The 23,955-nt window shown below is 45.3% G+C and overlaps 1 protein-coding gene across 1 annotated transcript in view; it reads right to left on the bottom strand.

Moving 5' to 3' along the window:
• LOC139920802 (RNA-binding motif, single-stranded-interacting protein 3) overlaps positions 1-23,955 on the bottom strand; it is a 186,303-nt gene that overhangs the window by 124,268 nt on the left and 38,080 nt on the right. Inside the window, exon 3 of the mRNA XM_078290293.1 lies at positions 8,281-8,339. Within this exon, the coding sequence (XP_078146419.1) occupies positions 8,281-8,339 (59 nt within the window). The remainder of the gene's footprint in view (positions 1-8,280; positions 8,340-23,955) is intronic.

Raw genomic sequence — 23,955 nt, 5'->3', positions numbered from 1 at the left:
AAATAACTCTCACGGAGAGCTCTTTTATATTAGACACTGGCAGGGAGATAGCGGTACAGGCAATTAACTTATCAACCCTGCAACATGGATTTATAGCTAAGGCATTCGTCTCGGGCTGAGGCAGCCAGGCTATTGGCTGCATTGTATTTCTTGTCATCTTCTCTCCCAGGTATAGGAGTGTCCTTGTCAGGGAGCTGCAGTCGGGATCTGCAGAGGGCAGGGTGCCAGGGCGAAGGGCCAAGGAGGCCGCTGGCAGCTCATTGTGCCGGAGACAAACTGGAGACGCAGTAGAAAAAAGAAGAAATCCTCATCCAATATCATACGCGAGTTCTGTTTAATAGCCATGTACCTATATTATTAATCCATATGGATAGAAAGCTAATGGGTAAAAAACAGAGGGATGAAATGACTCTGATGTCAATGATGCTTGCAGATTTTCTCTTATTTTTCTGTAATTCTATAGTAACAAATTCTCTATTGAGCTTTGCCAATTCACACTGCAAAAAATGCCTTCTAAGCATTTTGCTATTGTGGTAATGATGAGGCAGGGGATGAAATGTGTACAGTAGGTACTATATGAGATTAACATCTTCACAAGTCAAATAAAGTATTTTTATATACGGGTTCACACTAATCCTTCTTTCCTCTCCACCCTTCACCCCATCATCCCTTTCTTCTTCCCACCCTTCATTCATTCTTCCTTCCTTTCCTACCCTCCTTCCTTCCTTTCTTAATTAATTCATATCCACTCACACTCATTAGTTATAGCACAGCACCATATGGCTCCTACTACATTTTCGGCTCTAAAACCAGCATGCCTGTTAAGGCAGCATTCAAAATGTGTGTATTTGTTAGAGAAGAGGCCTATATTTATATTATAATCCTCACTGTGGAGCTGCAGTACTGCACATTAAATAAATGGTATCAAAACAATTTGGGAAAAGGGAGGAGAACTCTGGTTCCAAGAGACCCGGCTTCTAACATTACCATTAAGCTCTCTGGAGATACAAGAGATTTCTAAATGGGCCAATCCTGTTCAGAATGTCTAGCATGGCTCACAGACACACACAAGCCTTCAGAAATAAACAAGTATTCAAGCATTTAAAGAATATCTCCAAGCCGCTGTCTTTAATTGATTTAGACGGGCAGAACATTTTGTGAAAGAAAAACAGTCTCCTAAATTGTTCAGACCTGGTCTCCATTCAGATGTGTAATTGGCTTCACCGCTCAGCTCCCCGGTAGCTCCATCGGCTTGCTAGCTTAATAGCGAAGCCCTGATGTGTTTGGAGCAACATGTGAAGAGCACTCGAGAAAGGTTTGAGACCTGAAGGGTGTTAATTACTTGTCAAGAGGTTGTTAAGATGAGACCCAGGGCGAAACACTGAGTGGCTATACAGAACCCTCGCACAGATCTCTCACAGAACACGCACGCGCACACACACACACAAACACACACGCGCGCGCACAAACCTGCACATGTGCTCACAAACACAATTACACAGGTAAATGCACACATGCACACACATGCAAGTACTCACACAAACACACGTTAACATCCACATGTATGCAAGTCTGCACACACTCTCGCACTCTCTCTCTCACACACACACACACACACGCACACTCACACACACACACACAGGTTAGAATGTCAAACAACCTTGAATAGCTGCTCATTATGCTACCAGTCGCTGCCACAAGCAGTATAAGCACATTTTTGCACAAAGAGCAGGTGCAGTTCTTTTTCACACATCTCTTTCACCTCACCTATAGAGCACCTCAAAATAACTGCCCTCACTTCATTCTAACTATACCTGGAGATTGCAGGCTTTAGTATTCACGCTGGGTGCCATCTTGTGTGGCACCGTGTTATGCCCATTTGAGCAGCAGTTTGTAATAAGCAATGTAATCACATCAGCTACCAAGGCCGAAAGCACCACCGCCGAGATGAGAGGACAGGGTAAATATTTGAACAAAGCCGGATCAATGAAAATCAAGCGGCCTCGGAACAGAGAGGGGAAAAAAAAAAAAGGAATAAATCTCCAGGTAGAGACAAACATTAAAATCCTGACAAGGACAAAGTGTTCCATTGCTCAGAACAACTACGCAGCCCATTTTTTTTGTCCTGCATCTGTTATTCATTCATGAGGAACGGCCTGGCCGCCCCCAGCTAGCCTTCCTCTTCATTGCAGTTATGATTTATGCCTTCCTTAACTAATCAAGGGTATGATCATTAGTCAGGGGATGTACAGGGGCCAGGGCCTTGGCAGGTCAGTGGAAGGCCGTATCTCCCATTGTGGTTCCCCTGCCATCCGTGGGTTAGGTCTGGGATAAGAGATGACTGGAGGTACGCCCCCTCACCTTCCACCGGTGCCCTCTGGGACATCTGTCAACGCACAAGACAGGGGAAGGGACTTCTAGGATGTGTTGTGAAATGGATTAAGCCAATGTCCTGAGAAGAAAGCGCTGGTGGTGACAGAGAGCTACATCCAAGTTTCCCAAGAGCCTGTCAGCACTGTGTTCAAATTTATTGCATACTTTTTCTTTTTTGGATCCAGACAATACATACAACATAGACAGTTGACGCTACTGCCTTAAATATGAGCAAATTCTGCAAATTCTTATTAATATAAAATGGTTCTTGGTGCAAAAATGCTCTTGGGAAACCCATGCCTGTTTTGCTTGCATGGTTGGAGTGTGGTCCTTGGGGGCACTGATCCTGCGGCTCTGGAATCTCACGAGCATGCGCCCGCACACACACACACACACACACACACAAGCATTAAAAATACACACACAAAACACAATGACGACGACCACACTGCCTGCAGGAGCTGCACAGGAAGTGGAGGGGGTACAAAAGGTCAGAGCTGGAGGAATGTGGCGCTGGTGGCCCGGCTTCTATTTACGACAAGCTTGGCCAATCAGACGCCTACTTGGTGAACAGCCAACTTGGAACGCCAAAGCGTTCTGGCTTACTGGAATGGAGACTGAAGGGGCAGGGGGAGGGGGGAAGAAAGGGGAGGGGAGGGGGGTCTCTAACAAAGGCTGCGGGTGTTATCCAGCGAGGTTTTGCATGCTGAATCCGTCCCAATCAATGTGATTATCCCTCAGCGATTGCTAATTAGAGTCATTAATACGCAATGCAAGCAGGAAACGGCGCATGCTTTCTCTCTTTCTCTCCCTCGGCCGATCTCGCCTCTTTCTGGAATGGCTTTGAGGGAAGAGAGGCATTTGGAAAAGGTCCGTCGTTGGCCACACTTCAGTCGAGATTCTCATCTGCACATAATTCACTTTCAAAGGGCAGAGGGGGCGGCAAAGAGAATCCTTAATTGCGCCGGCACCGTGTACAACATAGACAAATGTTTATATCTCGGCCCTCTAATGAGAAACCAATAACGGATGCAAAAAGCACTCTCTCCCTTTTCTGCCCCCTCCACCCCACCCCACCCCACCCGCCACACCCCTCTACCAAACACACACACGCACACGCACAAGACAATGAGAAACAGGCCTTTTTAGAGAGCGTCACCTCATTCATCAATAGCCCTTATGCTCAGAGTCATGCAATACTCCACTCAGCCATTGATGTAGCAATAAATCTGTTTTTATAGAATGTAACACTGCCTATATTTCTCCATTAGTCCCCTTCTGCGGTAAGGCCTAGGGATGCTTCAGATTGTAATGGTCAAGCCTATGACAAGCTTTTAAATTACACTGTACATGGGTCCATATGCAGCTAGCTCGGCAAGATCAATTCAGTTTTGATAAGCAAGGGGTTCAGATAATGCGTGTGGCTGACATTTTAGGTATGGAAAAAAACAAAGGACAGTGCATAACCGAGGCTGTGAATTTAGAATTGCTAAACATTATTTACATGGGTTTTTACTCAAAAGCATAAATTGCTTTGAACCAACTCATATCATTGCTTAAATCTGTAAAATGACACGCTCGAACACCACAAAAATGATTTAAATTTGTTTGGACACAATAGGAAGTTAGCGTGCTTTACATCCAGTCACCCACATAATAGAGTTAAAGCTGCAGTAATTCTTTCAAGATGCCTGTTTATGTAACGCCCTTGTGAGTTTTAAGCATCTTCATATAAAATGGATGGCAGGTTACAGGGCAAAGAAATGAACAACAACAAACTGCCGAGCACAGAGCCACAGGAGACTATCTTCTCATCTCATCTATCTCCCACAATCCAGCGCGGTGGGCCGTCGCGGCACAGCGCCAGTCGGGGCCGGTGAATCTCGCCGCGGCCTTATCTCCCAGTGGCGGAGGAGGAAACGGAGGTCCTTTAAAGGGCTGAGGTCATTTCCTCTGCCTCCGGGCTCCGGCAGGGAAAAATAAAATGTCTCCATTCGGTCAGCCCTGCTTTATTTCAAATGCCGGCGCTGCCTTTTAAGAGGCCCTTGTGGGCATGGATGGCAAATGAGTGGTTTTGGGTTCTCGCAATCTCTCCCTTTTTCTCCCTCCCTCTGCCACCCTCAATCCCCCCCTCTCTGATGCAAACCCCAAATCTCCGCTGTCTTTCTACAGTAAATGTGAACGTCCGGAGAAAGATATATAGGGAGAAAAAGGAGCGTAACGGCGAGAGAGCGAAACAGAGAGAGGGAAGAGAAAGCAGTGTGCGAGCGAGAGAGATGAAAAGAGGGAGAGATGAAGAGCTGAATGCCTCCTCTTACCCACAGTGCTTGACAGCCCTAAAGCCCTTTCACAACTTCCGTTCCCATTTCTCTCTGAACTGGGCTACATCCAAAGCATGTGCGTGTGTGTTTACCGGCATGTGTACGGTTCTGTGTGTCTCTGCGCGTGCCTGCCAGTGTGTGTGTGTGTGTGTGTGTGTGTGTGTGTGTGCCTGTAAGCTTGTATGTGTGTGTGTCAAAGAGGGAGCGAGGGAGTGAGTCAGCGCTGGGAAGATAGAGAGGCTCATTGAGAGGCCTGCGTGGTGCGGTGGCGGAGGAGAGCAGCCGGAGTAGGCAGACAGGCAGGCACACATGCTGTGATGTTAGGAGGAGGATTGATAGATCTGTTGCATGGCCACTGCTGCTGCAAGAGCCGAGCACACCTCGGGCAGATGGATGAGGAGTGTGTGCGGGGGTACGATTAGTCTTTGCGTGCATGTATATATGTGTGTGCCGTTTGTGTTTGAGTGTGTGGGAGAAGTGTATACGATAGCCTCGGCATGCACTTTCTGTGATGCGGTGCTTCAAAAAAGGACTTTGAGCTTCGCAGCACTTGTGTACCGAGCGCGAACGTATAGCTGTGCATTCGAGAGCGGGGGAAAAAAACGGCGTGTACGTGTGTTTTTGCGTGGGCGCCGCATCTCTGTCGGTTCATATAGCGTACAGTATGTACGCGCACTCCGATATTTCCCTAACACCTGACCTGTAAGCATGGGAAGCACATCAATGTGTTTCTGCTCTTCCACAGCACAGAGGTCCCACTCCCACGCTCACCTCTCTTCCATCGCACATCTCATCATCTCTCCACGTTTCCATCACTTCTCACTCTCTCTCTCCCTCTCTCTCCCACTCTATTTCTCTTTAAATCAATTCAGTTTTGATTAACTTTACAGTATCATATTGGCAGAATAAGACGTATCTTATGGTACCGTCTGACTGTATAACAAATCTGTAAAACAAATCTATACTTAACACAGTATAACTAAATTATTTAAAAAACACATTTTTTGCAATATTCAATTATCAAACGATTCAACTACTGAATTATTGAAATAAAGGAAGAAATAGCAGGAAAAAGCAGAGTAGAGCAGTTAGTCGGTACCAGATACCAGATGCTGTGATTGACTTTGTTTTCCACTGGCTGTCTATCTTTCTCTCTCTGCCTCTCTCCCAGGGATGACCGGTCCTGACCTCTTCTCTATCCCATTTTTCTCACGTTGTTTTTGCAATACGCTCACTGAGCTGAACTAAACACAAATAACACAAGGGGGGAGGAGAGGAGGAGGAGGAGGAGGAGAGGAGATGGAGGGATGCTCGCCGTGTGATGGCGGCTCCGTGTTGATAAGCCACCGCTCTGACATTTAAACAAGTGTCGGGGTCGGGGGGTCGGAAGAGTGGAAACAATGCGAGACTAGATCAGGGCGATGTGCTGATTTTGCTTTGTTGCCGAGAGTGGAAACGCCAGCTGACCCCCATAGCCTGCAATACACCTGCCTGCATAGTCTGTGCTTTGAGAAGATACCTGCTCACCTTTCACAGGTTATTGAGATGGGGAGATGTTGAGTTGAAGCAGCAGAAATTATGTTTCTGTGCAGTTGTATAATGATGTACCACTACCAAAAAGTCAAAGTCAAAAGTTTGGACACACATTTTTCCAAATTTTTACTATTTTTCACATTTTAGAATAATAGTAAAGACATCATAACTATGAAAAAACACAAATGGAATTTTGCAGTTACTAAAAAAGTGTTAAACAAATCAAAACTATCTTATATTTTAGATTCTTTAAAGTAGCCGCCCTCTGCCTTGATGGAAAGGCAAAGGCTTTGGAACTTCACTATTTATATTTGTCTAAGAAACACATTTCAAGCATTTAAGCATAAGCCTTTAGATCAAAATGGCTTTAAAACATAGTAAAAACATATGTCAACATTCAACACATTTCAACATAACAAAGCACTGTCCACTTTGGCCAACACAAACACATACATGCTCATGCAACTCTCACCTCTTCAACTTCTCTTTAAAACACTGAAGAAGTCTAATTTACTTTTGGAGGTTACTAACCCCTTCTCCTCGCACTCTTTCCTGCTCTTTGTATACATCTCCCCCCTCTCCACCTCCCCCTCTCTCTCTCACTGGGTACAAGGCAGGACCATCCTTTCCACTCATAAAATATGGCCCGCTTATATTTGGTTCTTGGCATCTCGGCAGCGCTGCATTCCAGGAGGGTGAGGTATGGGAAACATGGTCTCCCACACAACAGAAGGCTAAGCGGAGCTGATTTTTCGCGCTGGCCCTCCGGAGCATAACTCCAGCCAGGCCAGCAGCTGGACACAGAGAGGGGTAAGCGGTCATCCAGCCCAGTCTATTTCATCCACCGCAGGCAGCGAGAGCTATACCCCTCCTCCGCTTTATCTTCCTCTCACTGTCTCCATCTACCTCACCTCGACTTATCCTTTCTCCCTCTATTTCCTGTCTCAATCCACCTCACCTCCATCCGCTCTGTCTTTCTCCTCTTTAATCCACCCTCTGCTGTGTCCTGTGACCTGTGGGTCCATCCTTCCCGCTAACATGCACCCAGTCTTGTCCGTGATAGCCCACAGGAGTCACAAACAAAGGGATGGTCAAGATAATCAGCCTTTTTTCTATCCTCTAAAAAGGCAGAGTTTCTTTTCCTCAACATTTGACCCACAGCCTGCCTGGCAGGATCAACCCAGGTGTGGAGTGGGGTTAAGAAGGCAGCTTCACCTTGAAAGGCCACACTTCAGAGCCCGGGAAGCCACAAAAAGCAATTAAAAGTATTGATGGAACTTCAATAGCTCTTAAACAGTGCTGCCAGACACCTCGGGGCAAGTAGCAGACTAATCTTTTTTTTTTTTTTTTTTTCGTCTCTAACTCTCTCTTCTCTCCCTCCCTCTCGCTCTCTCACTCTCTCTTCACTCAGACTCAAGCTGGCCTTGACCATTAGCAGCTGATTGCACAAAAGAGAAAAGCTTGTGAAATGTATTTACAGCGTGGCTGTCGGCTGAAGTGAGAACAGAGCCAGGCCCAAGAAGGTGAGAGTGGCGATACTAGTAATTAATGTTTATCTAATCCCAACTAGCTTGTTAGCCTTCTAATTGGTCCAGTGCGTGAGTATGTGCACACATGTAAATGTGTGCATAAGTGTGTGTTCGACAAATAATTTGAAAATGAGCCACTAATGTCATCACTGCTTGTGTGCACCGTTTACTGTGCAGACACTAATGGACCCTTCACAGACACACACTTTCCAAAAGATTGTCTTCCAGATGACAGAAGAGGAAATCGAAGAGGAGATAGGGAGGGGCTGAGACAGTGGCTGCCTGCTTATCATCTGAAGCAGGGCAGCGCCATCCAACAGCAGGTTGTTTACCCCAAGCCTTCCTGCAGCGCTAAGCCAGCTACTTGCTACATCACTGATTTACGGGGCAAGGCTTCCTCAGCTGACGTCTAAATTTACGCCAGGGCTTGGTTTGCGCTTCCTGTGACAAGACGCAGTCGTAAGAGTGATAGTCAGCCCACTAAAACAGGATGGGTATACAAGACAGGCATACTACTGACGTACCTTTGCACTGGTTGGTGTTCTTATCCAGAATGGCCTTGGTTGACACTATTTTTCCATACCTGCAAAGGAAGAGAAATGAAAATGGGCATTTTAGTATTTTTGACTTATAGGACCTTTGACTAGTGGGGCAGTTCACTCAGATTGCTATCCCATGGTTCAAGTATATGTCTTATTTTCCATACTTTTTGCCATTTAGTTGCAACCAGCAATTTGCAAAGTAGCACAAATGTCAAAAGCCACTGGAAAGAGAAATCATTTGAGGTTAATAACATTATGTGTATGGCTGGCTTCAAATGAATGTGCAGTCCTCTGACATTTGAGGGAGTCACTGAACATTTTCAAAAGGTCTAAAGGCATACAAGCACAGCGAACAGTCTTTAAGACGAGTTATGTTGCGGTGTCAGTATAACTATCTATGGTAAACCTGCAGTAACTTTAACTGATTAATTGCTTTCGTGTTCCAAAATTCCACCATAAACAAAAACACGGTCTTTTGCCAGTGAGATAACAAAATAACAATAACCATTTATTTTATTGTGTAATAATCTGGTAAATAACAGTTCCAAACACTGTAGCAATATTTCCGATAACCCCAACATCAACAATTAATTTGCAGCTGAAAGAGTGAACACATTATGAATGTCAGCTTCCAATTCAGGACCTCTATTAATCAAACAACTGCACTTTCAGCTGCAGTGAAATAACACAAAAACAAGCACGTAATTTGCGATAAGCTGTGACCTATTTGGCTCTGCAAAACCAAATACAAAAGCCTAATTTGCCGAGCAGGGATTAGGAACCAGGACCCCTGCATAAAAGTCTGCTGCCCTAAAAAGTGAGCTAAAGCTGTCTGAGAAACATAAAGGTATTTTGCTATGTATCCCCCGGCTCTATGCACAGTGTGGTTTCTTAAAACTGACAGACCAACAGACCGGTCCTGCTGACAGATGGACAGAGAGAAATATACTAGCTGCTAGTCACAGCTAAAAATTGCTACATTCTGCACTGTGTGCAGGGGGGAAAGTGCCGTAGCGCTAAGTGCATGTGTGTGTATGCCAATCTGCATATGTGGGTATATATGCATTTGTGTGTGTGTGTGTGCACTTATGCCTCACTTTGTGTGTGTGTGGGTGTGTGCATGCCTTTGTGTGTAAAGACATAAGTGTGAAAGTGCGTGTGTTTGAGCACACATGTCCCTATGTGTGAGCAGAGGAAAGACAGCTCCGCTCTGCATGTAGGTGCAACACACACACACGCACACACACACACACACACACACACACACACACACACACACACACACACACACACACACACACACACACACACATACTGTAGGGAAGAAGCAGTGGTGCATCCTGGCCCATATTTCACCAGCGGGGGATAATTGTGCCATTTCTCAACGAGTGGCGGAGACTCTATTTACTGCATGCTGCGGTGGGGTGGGTGGTGGATATGAACTGATGAGCTCCAAGAGGAAAACTACCAGCTCACACACACACACACACACACACACACACACACATACAAACATGCAAACACACATGCACACATACAGACAACACTCACCAATCAGTAGATTGTCTCTCTTCTGCAGATAAACAGGCCATTTTAGCTATAGGGATCCATAATCTACTGCAGCAGAACAGGACTGGTGCATAATGTTTGATCACACTGAGACACTCTCAAGCATAAGTACACAAGATGAACATGGAACAGTGAGTGTTCATTTGATTACCGTTCATGCGGTGCTGGGTTAGCTACTGTATTATTTCAGGGTTTGTCTAGATATAAACTGGAGAGGGGCACATGAGCCTGAAAGTCTCAATGAAGTTTCACCTTTAGCTAACTAAAGGTGTGACTTGTGTGTGCATGTATGAGTGTGTGTGTGTGTGTGTGTGTGTGTGCTTTGTACATATCTGTTTATTTACACACAGGTGCATGCCGTGCTACGTGCGTGAACATTTTTGTATGCTTTCAGTCTGGGAAGCAGTTAAAAAGCTCAGTGCTTTTGGCACAAATTGGGGGAAAGTTCTCATTAAAACTTTGTTTGGACTCTGGGGAAGCGGGAGACAGTAGTTTTCGGATGCCAACTCATCACTGCTTGCCTCATTAAATGTTAAAGATGGCTCATCAATGCATCCCATTCGTGGTCCAAATATACCCCACAAAGACACTGCAGTGAGATGAAAAGGCAAGGTGGAAGGAGCCAGCTTCTAGCCCATAATGGAGACATATTGGGAACGGATGGGGAATGTGATCAATGCGTGCATGTATGTGGGGTTGCGTGTGTGTGTGTGTGTGTGTGTGTGTGTGTGTGTGCGGACGACCCTGCTGGCGGCTTGCTCGCCTCTCTGCCAGGCAGGCCTGTGGAGGCTTTGATGTGACAGAGGCAGCCCCTGTGAAGCCCAGGTTTAACACTGTGATGCTGTGGCCGGGATGCAGAGCCTGTCTCCACTAATCCTATTTCAATCACTCTCGCAGGCTCTTATCTCTGACTCCGCTGGCCCCCGGCCCCCCCCCCCCCCCCCTCCTCACCAATCTTCTCCTCTCTCCCTCTCTCTACCAATCTCACCCTTTCTACTACTTATCCTTCATTTCTCTCCTTTCTTTCTCTCTCACCACCCATCGTTCGCTTACTCTCTCTGTCTCTCTATCTCTCTCTCCCTCCTCCTCCTCCTCTCTAATAGGAATCCCATGGCAATCATTCTGATGCCATATCAAATCAACCATAAGAAATGAAGAGTCCAGAAATGAAACCGCCTATAAAAAATACAGGCTTTATGAGCTATTTTAGGCTGATGAAAATGTACAAATTGCGGTGACTGTAAAACATGTCATTCGTTTGACAGCTGTCTGGGCGCTGAAATACGATAAAATGGAAGCTGAGCTGAGAGCATCTGCATTTTGAGAGGGCAGCTGCACACACACACACAGGAGTGACATCGAAGCGCCGCATTTCTTTCTTTCCTCGCTCTCTTGCCGGATGAAATGATCCAGGCGTATTCCATTTCCGTCATCAGAGCTGGGAAAGTGAAGTGGCTCTTTGCTGTACGTGGGCAGAGGGAGAGAGAGGGGGAACTGGCCAGAGCCGCAACACGTCACTGTGGTGTTGCTTGTACATAGCAAAGCAGAGTGGTGGAAAGGACTGACGGACCACCCAAGTGTTGTACCCAGACCTTGCCCCCACCCTCTGGACACACTCACCAAAGGTCTGTTTGTGTGTGTGTGTGTGTGTGTGTGTGTGTGTGTGTGTGTAGGTAAACCCACAAGATCCCCTTCTCCCCTCTGTATACTCCAAAGGCGTCTGGATACTTGTGTGTGGCGTGTGTGTGTGTGTGTGTGTGTTTGTGAGAGAGAGAGAGAGATAATTTGAATGAGTATGTGCACTGATGTGTACATGTACTGTGCCTGTACATGTATGTGCGTGTGTGTAAATGTATTTGTATGTGGTTCTGCACATGAAGAGTTGAAACTGACACCAAAACTGATGCCTGCTGTTAAAAAAATGATTGCTTCTAATAAAGTAAAGCACATTCTACTGTTGAAGCTATGAGTCATCTCAAGACCTTTGCTTACAAAACAGTTATGTTTTTGAAGACAGAATCCCATCTGTGTTTTTGAAACATTTGCTAGATGAATTTTAGGTAGAAAATATTTTCCACAAAGGATGTATAGCATTTTGCAATTAAACTCATTATATTACTGTATGTGCATGCCTGTTTGTGTGTGCATATATGCTTGTGAAAATAATTACATGCATGTGTTTGGTTCTGCTGGTGTGTGACAGCCCCTGGGCCCTCAGCTTCAGGCTGCAAGGCTTTGAAAGTGATCCAGCCACCTGAGATGCTCGGCCCCTAGTATGATGTGAAGTATGTCCAAGGCCCATGGCCACTGACAAAGTTCTAAAGGATACAACAGCTGCTCCGTTTTGAAAGCAGCAATTGGGTGGCGTATAGTACTGATAGGACAATTGTTATTATAACAGTTAGCAAACATAGCAGAACATAGTAGAGCTGAAGAGAGGAGAGGAGAGGAGAAGAGAGATGTGAGGAGAGGAGAGGAGAGGAGAGGAGATCTGAGGAGAGGAGAGGAGAGGAGAGGAGATGTGAGGAGAGGAGAGGAGAGGAGATCTGAGGAGAGGAGAGGAGAGGAGAGGAGAGGAGATCTGAGGAGAGGAGAGGAGAGGAGATGTGAGGAGAGGAGAGGAGAGGAGAGGAGAGGAGATGTGAGGAGAGGAGAGGAGAGGAGATGTGAGGAGAGGAGAGGAGAGGAGAGGAGATGTGAGGAGAGGAGAGGAGAGGAGATGTGAGGAGAGGAGAGGAGAGGAGATGTGAGGAGAGGAGAGGAGAGGAGAAGAGAGATGTGAGGAGAGGAGAGGAGAGGAGAGGAGATGTGAGGAGAGGAGAGGAGAGGAGAGGAGAGGAGAGGAGATGTGAGGAGAGGAGAGGAGATGTGAGGAGAGGAGAGGAGAGGAGAGGAGATGTGAGGAGAGGAGAGGAGAGGAGAAGAGAGATGTGAGGAGAGGAGAGGAGAGGAGAGGAGAGGAGATGTGAGGAGAGGAGAGGAGAGGAGAGGAGAGGAGAGGAGAGAACAGAACAGAACAGAACAGAACAGAACAGAACAGAAACTTTATTGTCCACACATGCAGAAATTTGTGTTTGGCTTCACTGTGTTTAGTTTTATAAAAGCAGAAAACTCCCTTTCTCCATTGCTCTCTTTCCTACAATGCAAACAGGCCTATTCAGCACCTTCACGGCACCTGTGCGGGGGATGGGGCAGGTGTGAAAGGCACACTGTAGAGAACAATACCTTGAATTTATCACCTCTTGTAGTTTTTTTACACAGAATAATTAGCAGAACATTTGCATCGTAGATAGCCGCAGTCTTAAGAGACAAAGGAGGGGGGCAGCACTAAACAGTTCTGCTCATGCAGGAGCAGGTGAGTGTTTAAACTAGCTACAACAGACATTTACCATCCACATTTACTATCCACTCGGTGCAGCAGAGATTTTTTTGTAAATACTGGTTCCCAAAAGAATCCCAAAACCATAAAGCAGCATTCAAATAGCATATATAGTATAGTATATTCAAATAGTATTTCTTGGAATCAGTTCAGTCAGTGAATAATAATTTCCCACCATTGTACAACTAGAACGAGTATCAATTCACAAAGATGGAAAGGATAACTGTAACAGTATGCAGGATTTTACTGTGGATATGTTTCCATTCTCCAGTAAAATCTGGTTCATTTTAGACATGTATATACAAACATGCTGATTTGGGCGTCAAGCTAAAAAGGAAAAAAAGAACTAAATAAAAAAATCCATGACCACACAGAGTCTGTCAGCCAATTTTAGTCAGTGGAGCAGCTGCAGGCTGTACATCTTCATGACATCACAGATTAAAGCCTGGGTTTCCTTGTTTTTAGCTTTGGGACAGGCTTGTTCATGTACACTAATGTTATCTAGACAGCTGTAGACAAATAAAATCTGTGAATTCTTGGATGGCATTTCCCGTTATTCTTTATTTATTCACAATATATTTGGAATGTTTGATCTTACTTGTAGTAAAAATATACATGTACACAAAATTACACCTATTCCAGTAACACTCCACTAACCCTAACCCTAACCTTCATGAGATGTGTTTCATATTGTTCAGTCTTTGATGCTAAAGCAAGAGACATGTGTCACTGGTGTCACACGCAGAGGACAGAGGAGACAGACAAAAAAAGAGGGAAAGAGAAACATGACTTCTTTCTACTTTTACATCAAAGAGACAAAAGAGAAATGTGACAGTAGGATGTAAGAAACAGCTAAATATAAAGAGAATGATTGATAAAAAAAATATAGATGGAGAATCTTAGACACAAAGCACACATACACACACAAGAGAGACAGAGAGAGAGAGAGAGAGAGCGAGAGCTGGAAATATATATCAGCTTTACATCATTCAAGACATTGTGATTAACATTGTATAGATATTGACTGTAAATATGTATGACTGTAAATGACATATGTAGCCTATGACTCGACAGCGACATACAATATATCTATTACTATTTTGTCTTTTTTTTTACCATTTTGTTTTCACCTTTTTTCTGTTTTCTTTGCTTCATTTTTGCATTTTGCATTTTGCATGTATGACATGACACACTGTATGACTATATAGAGTACTTACAGTTCTGGCAACATTCTATCTTAACAGTCATGCCAATAAAGCTTATTCAAATTTAATTAATTGGGAGAGAGAGAGAGAGAGAGAGAGAGAGAGAGAGAGAGAGAGAGAGACATAATGGTGTGAATGTGCATTTATATCTGCGTGCATATGCATAGGTGTGTGTGTGTGTATGCGTGCCTTGTCACTGAATCACAGAGTCGTATTGCTATATGAAGGTGCTGTGTGGCAGCTGCCCTCCACTCTCCCCCTCTGTCTTTGAGCAGCGTGTAGCGGTTGACCCTGAGGCTCTGCTAACCTGTCCCACAGCTCTCACATCGTCCACACTCAGACAGAGGTTAGGCCTCATGTCCGCTGGGCACCTTTTTTTTTTTTTTTTTTTAGCTAGTAGTGCTAAACAGATGCTTGTGGGAAGTGCTTTTCATGGCTCCTGCTGTAGCTATGTGACTACTGAAAATTTGTTCGGAGCTTGCTAATGTGTTGCTCAAGCCTGAGATATTTTTAGATTTTTAGTGCATCTTTTGTACGGATGCAATTACAATTACAGGCCAGTTTTTTAACAGTGTGATCGACATATCACGGATCTGATCGCTGATTGTACCCAGACTTTCTGCTAACAACTCATATTTTTTATGGCATACATTTAACTGCGCTCCTGATCCGGCAATTGAAACTGTTTAATTTGTTTTTAATTGGCCAATTGAAAAGGTCATCAGCCGATCACCGATGACCTATTTAGTGGACGATTATGATCAGTGGCCAATCGATCTGTATTGTAAAAAATTAGAAAGAGAACTTGGCACTTTAAACAGAGATTCCCCGTGGAAACAGCATTAGAGCAGTAGGGACTGGAATAGCAGAGTGGAAGAAGAAGAGCAGTGCAGAGCGATGAGATGCCAAGCCTTCCAGCATGGAGAGAAATGGAGGGACATTTTGAGGGATGTGTCAAATAAGAGGGCTGGTGAAAGTAAAGAATTGATAGAGAGAGAGAGACAGAAAAAAAAGAGAGAAACGGAGACAGAGAGAGAGAGAAGCAGAGACAAAGAGAAATGGAGATACAGTGAGAGAAAGGAGGAGAGGAGGGAGAAACTATCCTGATGGAGACCTGGCAGGGAGCAGAGTAGCTGCTCACTCCACCAGCACTGAGTCGATATCAGTGACTTCCCCTCATGACCTCTGAGCCTCTGAGCTGGCAGTTTGGGGGTAATCGCCTTTATCTATATCCCAGCATGGAACTGGAGACTATAACACATTTCAGCACGATGACTCACCGACTTCCACACTCCATCCCCTCCTCCTCTGTCTCAGGTAAAACAACTCTTTTCTTTGATCAAGGCTGTAAGTCGCCTGGCTCGGTTAACCAAATTACAAGATATACTTGTTTGATGTGTTTCCAGTCAACATTTATGTAGTACTGCTATTATTAAAGGAGAACAGTGTCTTAATTGGAAAAGTATTATAATATCAAAACAACGTGTTGGCAAGGCTGAGCAGCAATAAATCACAAACCTTCAACAAATTGGATAATGCCTTTTTTGGCTTATTGCACGCTATCTGTTCCTTGGCAGAATTTCATCATGTTCATTTAAGGTGCTGGGATTCCCTTGTGTTTAGTTGGTGGGTTTATGGTAAACTGGCAAATGGTTACTTTCAAATCTTTAGCGGCTATGAATGTGGGAAGTATGTTAGAGCAGAAAGGTAATCCTGTATTCCGTCTTAAAATCTTAGTTTTCTCTACTTCAACAGATGTCACATTCTTGGGACTTAGAAAAAGTTTGGCAAAGCACAAGAACATCCAGTAGGTTTGGATACCATAGCATAACACATACCATGCACACATACGGCCAATGTGTGGACAATGAACAAGTTTGTCAGCCGAGAAAAGTTGGCCACGGCTGCACATTTTGCGGTCATGAGCTGTCAACAGCCAATTGGATTTCCGTGCTTCCTTGTTTCCCTACAGATGTGATTTCATTTCACGAACAATAGTTTCGCCTGGCAAGTGCAAAAAGGACAATAAGTTGATTACAGCCATTCAAAGCTTCCCACTTCCCCACAACAGGAATAAACATTTCAAAAACAATGCTTGGAAAACAATTGCATCCATTGTTGGAGTTGATGGTGAACTAATTTTATTATTGAGATTTTTTTCTGTTTAGTTTCAATTAATGCTGCCTAATTATTGCTTGCTAGCTAGCTATGTTAGCTAGCTATGTTATATATGTAGATTTGACTATTCAAACATTTGTAGCTGCACAAGACCACTTCATAGATGCAATTGGAGCCTCTCATACCTCCTTTAATTGGTCAATGTGAATGCGGGAGTAACATGAGTGCATTCATCTTTTGCATGGGTGGTTCCAGTGGGAATCAAACCCTGGCAGTGTAAGAGCCATACTCTGCCCATTGAACTACACAGGATTCCACTTCTGAATAATATGGGGACCCATATTAATGTCCCCGTGCCCTACCAAAATACCCTGTGGTCACCTGAGATCTGAGTGGGTGTACAGAAGTGTCCGAGAGAAGATGTGGATCAACTGGGGTTGATAAACTGTCAGTGTGCCCTATTCCCTTGACCCTGTCACCCCTCCCTGCATCTGGCCGCAGAGCAGCCGACTGGAGATGTCCTTGTCAGCCCAGGATCTGTGTCTGGCCCAGAAATAACATGCACACACACCCATACACACGACAAACACACACACACACACACACACACACACACACACACACACACACACACACACACACAAGGATAATGCATTTGTGGCAGGAGGGAAATTCAGAGAATGAAGAGGTAGAAGCAGCACAGATATCCACCTACACAGACCACAGAGATACACTGCCCACAGAGTGCTTCTAATTGAGCCTGGAAGAGAGACATCACATACTAGCAGTGTGTGTGTGTGTGTGTGTGTGTGTGTGTGTGTGTGCATTTCATATTTGTGTATGTGGGCACAAATACCTGCATGCATGAGTGCACGTTTTTATGTGTGTTTACATATACACATAAGGTAGGTGTGTGTGTGTGTGTGTGTGTGTGTGCGCCGTGAGTGACAAGAGACAAGACAAGAGCAACAATAAGTGGTGGCATGAATCATTAGCTTGTTGTCCTGCTAACTAGTATCTCTCTCTCTCTCTCTCTCTCTCTCTCACACACACACACACACGCACACACACGCACAACACACACAGTTGTCTTTTCAGACCCAGCCTTGCAGAGTAGCCCCTGTTTGTTTGGCAGTGTCCAACCTGTCAAGCTCGCATGCCATGCATTGCTGTCTGACACGCACAAATGAACACATCTCATCTGTGCTGGTGCTGCTTTCTACACACTACTTCAGATGAAAGGGAAAGTCAGTAGAGGGAGGGAGGGAGCGAGGGAAGGATGGAAGGAGAGAGACAGTGTTAAAGCAGCTGGGAGTCCAGAGAGCTTGGGTTTTGGCCCTCGCGTCAATCAGTCTTTAGGCACCAGGGACTCTGCTGCTGCTTCTGCTGGGGCTTAAAAACTGTCCTCCGCTATACAGCTACAGTCAAATAAAATGCACAGCAGTGTGGGAAGCTACAGAAGATTGTAGCACAGACCAGCATGTGACAGCAACGATTGGATTGGTTGCTATGGTTTTCCTGAGGCAAAATGTAGCAAAATGCCCAGACAGCTTGAGTGATTTGAACGACTACACGTTTATTTTGTACAAGTGTGGTGTAAGTAAGCACTTTAACACTAAAAATGATATTCAAGTAGTTGTCTAAGAGGCTTTGCTGCCATTCATTTTTGCCAAATAAAGTCCTAATTGAACATTTTGATTGATTGGGTATCTCCATACAGTATCATTAAGCGTACCTTCAGTATAAAAATGGAAGTGACTCACACGGATTTCCTCTGAATAGGCAAACTGTCTGTGCGCCATGTATACAGTAATAGCAGGATAAATAATTCAACAATCTGCCTAAGGCAAAATCAGCTTCTCTGCTCAGCCTTGCTCTAAAATCGATGTTTGGAGAGGAAAAAAGCGTTGCGTTTTAGTTAGTTTGGCCTGGACAGTGAAATGACTATGTCACTTCTGCTGAAGCAGAGAAGAGGGGAGATTAACATGATGAAGAGATGTGAGACACCGAAAGAGAGAGACAGAGAGAAAAAAAGATGGAAAGAAAGAGAGAGTGAAACAGAGAGACAGGAAAAGAGAGATGAATAAAGAGAGGGAGACATGAAGAGGGGAGAGAGAGAGAGAGAGAGAGAGAGATAAGCAGTCAGACAAAAAGTGGGTATGGATGGTTCTGGTTCCAGGAATAGCAGATGCTTCTACTCAGCATGTAGCTGTAGCTGTGGGAGTAGTTTAGTTTGGGCATTCCTGTGGTCGTCTCGCTGCTTTTCAGAGGTTAAGCACCACTATCTCTTTATGTCCTGAGTGACGCACAGCTCAGCCCAGCTGGATGACTGGAGAGAGACGGGGAGACAGACAGACAGACGGATAGAGCACGACAGAGAGAGAAGGATCAGAGAGAGAAAAGCAAGTAAGAAATGACAAGCACTGTAAAAGGGCAGAGGCGGCGGTGGGGGTTCGGGGGGGAGGAGTCTGGGACGTCGAGGCGGGACTGGAGTGTCTTCGCTCACACTCGGTCCCTCTGGCAGTTTGTTGAAACAGAGCCATGGGATAGGCCTGCTCTGATAGCCGGGCAGCTTGTGTCAACACTGGGCCTCGGAGAGTCATTAGGGATAATGTGGCGCTGCTGAGTGGCTGGGCCTCTGCGCTGTGGAACAGGTGGTCCCAGGGTCACTACACCCCACCCCCTGCCCCCTCCTCTCCTCAGCCTTCCTCATGCCTCCTCTCCCCTCCCTTTCTATCCCTCCCCCCCCCCCCCCCCCATTCCCCCGACACACATGGGAAAGGTTATTTGGACAATTGGTGGTGATTAGCTCTTGATTTGGCTCTCTCTCTTCGTTTGATCAGGCGGTGGCGCGGAGGGGAAAGGCAGTGGGACCGAGGGCGCAGCTGTGGCCCGGCCACGGCTGAAATTGGGTGAGGAGAACCAGAAGGAGAGGAGGGGAGGAAGGAGGCAGATGAGAGAGAAGGAGGGAGGGGGGTTGAAGAGGGGGAAGAGGAGGAGGGAGGGGTTGGGGGTTTAGGGACCTCTAGGGTCCTTTCCATCTCAGCACTTTGAGTTATGGATTTGGGCTGCTGGCAGAGAAAACGTGAGCTGCTTTGGTCCTGTTATTCCAGGTGTGGGCCCTGAGTCGCCCCTCATAAAAAAAGAAAAAAAAAAACGAAAGAAAAACTAGAAAGCCCTTTCTTTCTCCCTTTCTGTCTTTGCTCCAACAACCTGCAGGCTGGATCGGCCTTCCTCTCTATCCCTCTCCTGGGTGGTGGATTCCAAACAAGAAAAATGTGGGTGCTGCCCAACCGCTGGCTGGTGAAATGGGTCATAAAGTCTGCTTTGCCCAGGAGTGTTTTGGGGCTGGGTTGGCTCAGACGGCTGGGTTGGACGGGCCGGCTGCACAGATCTTTGGGTTGGATGGGGTAGGGTTGGTGTTGGGGTTGGGGTTGGCCCTGTGCCTCAACCTGGCTGGCCGGGCCAAGGCATTTTTCTCACGGTAACGGCTGTTCTATCCATCCATCCATCTATCCACTCATCCAGCCAGCTAGTCAGGCAAGCAGGCAGGCCTCTCACTATCTGGGTGTTCAGCCAACAAACCCCCTCTCCACTCCTCTGGCCTCTTCTCTACGCCCATATATCAGGCTGACGGCTGCGGAGAACCCAGCATCCAGCCAGCTGAATAAAACAGAGATTAAGCACCCACCCGAATCCATTTAATTGCTCGTCCAACGGCTCTCGGCATGTAACTCCAACCACTGTGAGAACTTTGTTGTTGTTCGCTCTTTACTTTTGCCCTCAGTGATCATAGGGAGTTTGATTGGACACAAAAGAAAGCCTTGCTTGGTCTTGGTAACTCAAGTAATTGCATATTCAATTGTTTTTAACTGCGTGTTTGTGTATCTGCGTATATGCATGCGTGTGTATGTGGGAACTGTAAATTGTGTTGGGAGGCCTTGGAGAGACTTGCTGAAAGTGTTGCAGGGTCTTGGCAATAGAGCAATAGAGTTCACAAGGGAGGGGTTACAACCACAGTAGAAGGCATTTATTTTTTGGCGTTCCCTGACATCTCTCAGGCGGCGTGCAACAGCCTCCAATCAGCAGCTACGATATGGCCCGTTGTCAAGAATGCGTCAGTTTGGCGGCAGCATGTTTGCCTTTGAGATAGGGGTGAGCGGGGGCTGCGAGAGCCGCTTTTCAGTGCGTGTGACCCTACAAACCCTGGCCCAGGAATCAGCTTCGACTCCTCTCACTACCAACACTCACTCAAGGACCTCTTGGAGGGAAGAAGTTGCGCACACACGCACACAAACACACGCTCTCTGAGGCCTGGGAGAGCAGGCAAGCCCATGATACTGATGAGGGAAAATAGCTTAGGCAGCTAATGTGAATGAAATCCCGCCTTTTTTTTTGCATTTCCCCTAACACTACAGTGCCACATTTCGAGAGGGTTTATGTTGAACACGGAGTCTCCCCGGGAGAGCTGACATGGCTGAGGGCCAGGGGAGGAGGCACTGGGTGCTGTGGGCATCAGGGAAAACACCTGAGGGGGACCCAGGGTGTCGCAGACTGCAGCACAGTCGCATGACCTTTTCGAGAATGCTGCCGCCCGCCTGCCACTGAAACACGGCCTGGCTAATTAAAGTTTCAGTGGCATTGGATTTTCACTGGCACAGCACACCTCGGGCAACCTTGGGGGCTCTTAGGCAGGCGATACATACTGGGGGAAGGATGGGAGATGGAGACGAGAAGAGGGAGAGAGAGAGAGAGAGAGAAAGAGAGAGAGGAGGAAATAGAGAGAGAGGAAATGTGGAAGCAGGCAGTTGAGCAAGGGGACAACCACTAGAGGACAGCAAGGCAGATCCTAGAAATAACAAAGTCGGCAGCTTTTCCATGACACACTGAAAAAAAAAAAAAAATTGGAATGCAAATCTAAACTCATAAACATGCACACTCCCGGGCTCTTTTACATAAGCTCTGACATGATTTGCCCTTCCAAATAGTCCTGCTCAAAAAAATTCAAGATCATATGGAATTGGAAATGAAATTGAAACTGTCCAGCTCTGTATAACAGGGGGAATGTGAGAGCTATGCGAGAGATATGCAACGTCTAAACGCTGAGTGCTTTTCCAAATCTTATCGGGCCGCCTCTCAGGCTAATGGAATTTTGATGGGTCAGTATCAAGAATAAATGCATGACTTATGACATGGCTACCGGGAGCATTACCAAATACACTGGACAGCGTGTTCCCGTCTCCAAAGGATCACTGAATAATTGGCCGCGTTTGACCAGGACATTTCTGGAAATATGGCCAAGGAAAGGTTATGCAACCAGACAGACTCGCTCATGGCCTGTATTTCACAATCTGCTGGCCTTGTCTCCATTAATGATCTTGACCCCCTTTTCACCGTTTTAGAAGTGAAAGGGCCTAATGGAGCCGAACAAAGCTGCTTGTGTGTGTGTGTGTGTGTGTGTGTGTGTACGCGTGCATGCGAGTGAGTGAGTGAGTGTGTGTGGGTGTGTGTGTGTGTGTGAGTGTGTGTGTGTGTGTGTAAGAGAGAGAGAGAGAGAGAGAGAGAGAGAGAGAGAGAAAGAGAAAGAAAGCCACTGTGTCTGTGTGTTACAGCTTGATGAGGTCTTGGTCTGTGATTCCTGGGGGAGGTGGTCCAATCTAGGCTTTATTAGGCCTTATTGAGCTGTGTGCAGGCAGGTGTGTGTGTGTGTGTGTGTGTGTGTGTGTGTTGGCAGTTGGCAGAGCTTTATGAGTACCTTTGTGTGTGTCTCTAAAATACACTCAGTTGGTAGCAGTTTTATGGGGTGTGCAAGGTATAGTACATGGATCTGGATGCCTTTCTTTTTTCATGCCTGTAATTATTATTTTTTTTGCTCTATACCTAGGTTCGCTTTTCATCACTGACTGTCTGCAGAGCTTTAATACTGCATAGGAAATCATATTTATATAACAACGCCTATCTGCCACAATGATGATTCTGGAGTCTAAGGTTGTCTGCATTTCTGTAAAATAAATAGCATGTACTGTATGACGTTTCCTGCGTCTCTGTGTGTTTCTGTCACATACACACGTATGCATCTGTATGACTATGAGGTTTCTTTGTACTCTATATAAGGATCTGTGTACGGATCTTCTTCGTTTTATTTTTTCAAAAGAAGAAGAAAGATGATATGCTAGGTTTGGTTAAGCGAGTGATTGATTATCCAAATATAGAAAGACAGTAAAATGAGCCAGCTGTTGGCTGGCCAGCTCACCACCACTCGTGGCCAGATGGACCAGCTTGGACTGACACTTGACTTGGCCGCCAGCTTCATGGTTAGATGCCTACAAGCTACAGCTAAAGTCTTGATTGTTTCCAAACGCAAAATTGCTTTTCAGAGCCTTGACGTCTAGCAAAGCACAAAGTCTTTGCAAGAGTCGATGTAATGTTGGATCATTGTAAACAGAATTTTTCCAGTGTGCCAGCTAGTTAGTATGAAGTACAGTCTTGTCAGTTCATCCTCCGATTCAGCTCTTTTTGTTTGGGCTGCTGAACATTAAATGCATAAAACTATTTCCCTCCACATGAAACATCTATATTATTTTCAACTTCAGACATTGTTTCCATTAAATATGCTTAAAAAAGAATTTTGAATTTGTACCTCTTTATATTTTACCAATAACATTGAGAATGGATCAGCTTTTCTATGGCATAATGATCTTTGTTACAACAGCTATGATGTAACATGAAAAATATCAGCTTTCTACAAGAAGAAGATGAGAGATTAAATCATCTGCTTCTTAATAAAATTAATTTAAAGTTTCCATATCTAACAAACAAACAAATGTAGCTTACTATTAGGTTGTAACATTATGAGTTAGTGAAATATATAGAAGCAAAACATTTGATTAAATTTAATTAACTGGTTCTGGATTAGATTTAATCAGTTTTCCTTTACAGTAACAAGACAGATGAGGAGTGATGAGTAGCGCACACACTGTATATCATATATACCCTTTAAAGTTTTATATATTCATTGATAACTGTGAGAAGAGGACAGAGACAAAGAGATGAGGGGAGGAGAGGAATAAGAGGGAATAAGGGAAGAATTCAGAAGAGGAGAAGTGAGGAGAGAGACAGCAACAGATAAGACAGACAGCACACTACAATATATCACTCTATAGGCCTGTGCAGACTGCTGTTCAAAGAGCTTGCTTCAATTAGACCTACAGTATGTATGTTCACGTCAAAGTGCACCAGACTGATGCATTTTGCTGTTGAAATAAAAAAAATAAAAAAATCTCCCGGGGGAGGATGCGAATATTCTGAAATCCTAACAACGTCCCTGGTTGACAAGACTTTCACACATGATAAAACAAAGTACATCCACACAACCATCCATCAGCT

Source organism: Centroberyx gerrardi, chromosome 19 (genome assembly GCF_048128805.1).
Source record: "Centroberyx gerrardi isolate f3 chromosome 19, fCenGer3.hap1.cur.20231027, whole genome shotgun sequence".
Classification (NCBI taxonomy): domain Eukaryota; kingdom Metazoa; phylum Chordata; class Actinopteri; order Beryciformes; family Berycidae; genus Centroberyx; species Centroberyx gerrardi.
The sequence above is the reverse complement of the archived record's forward strand: the minus strand, read 5'-3'. Positions and strand labels throughout refer to the sequence as shown.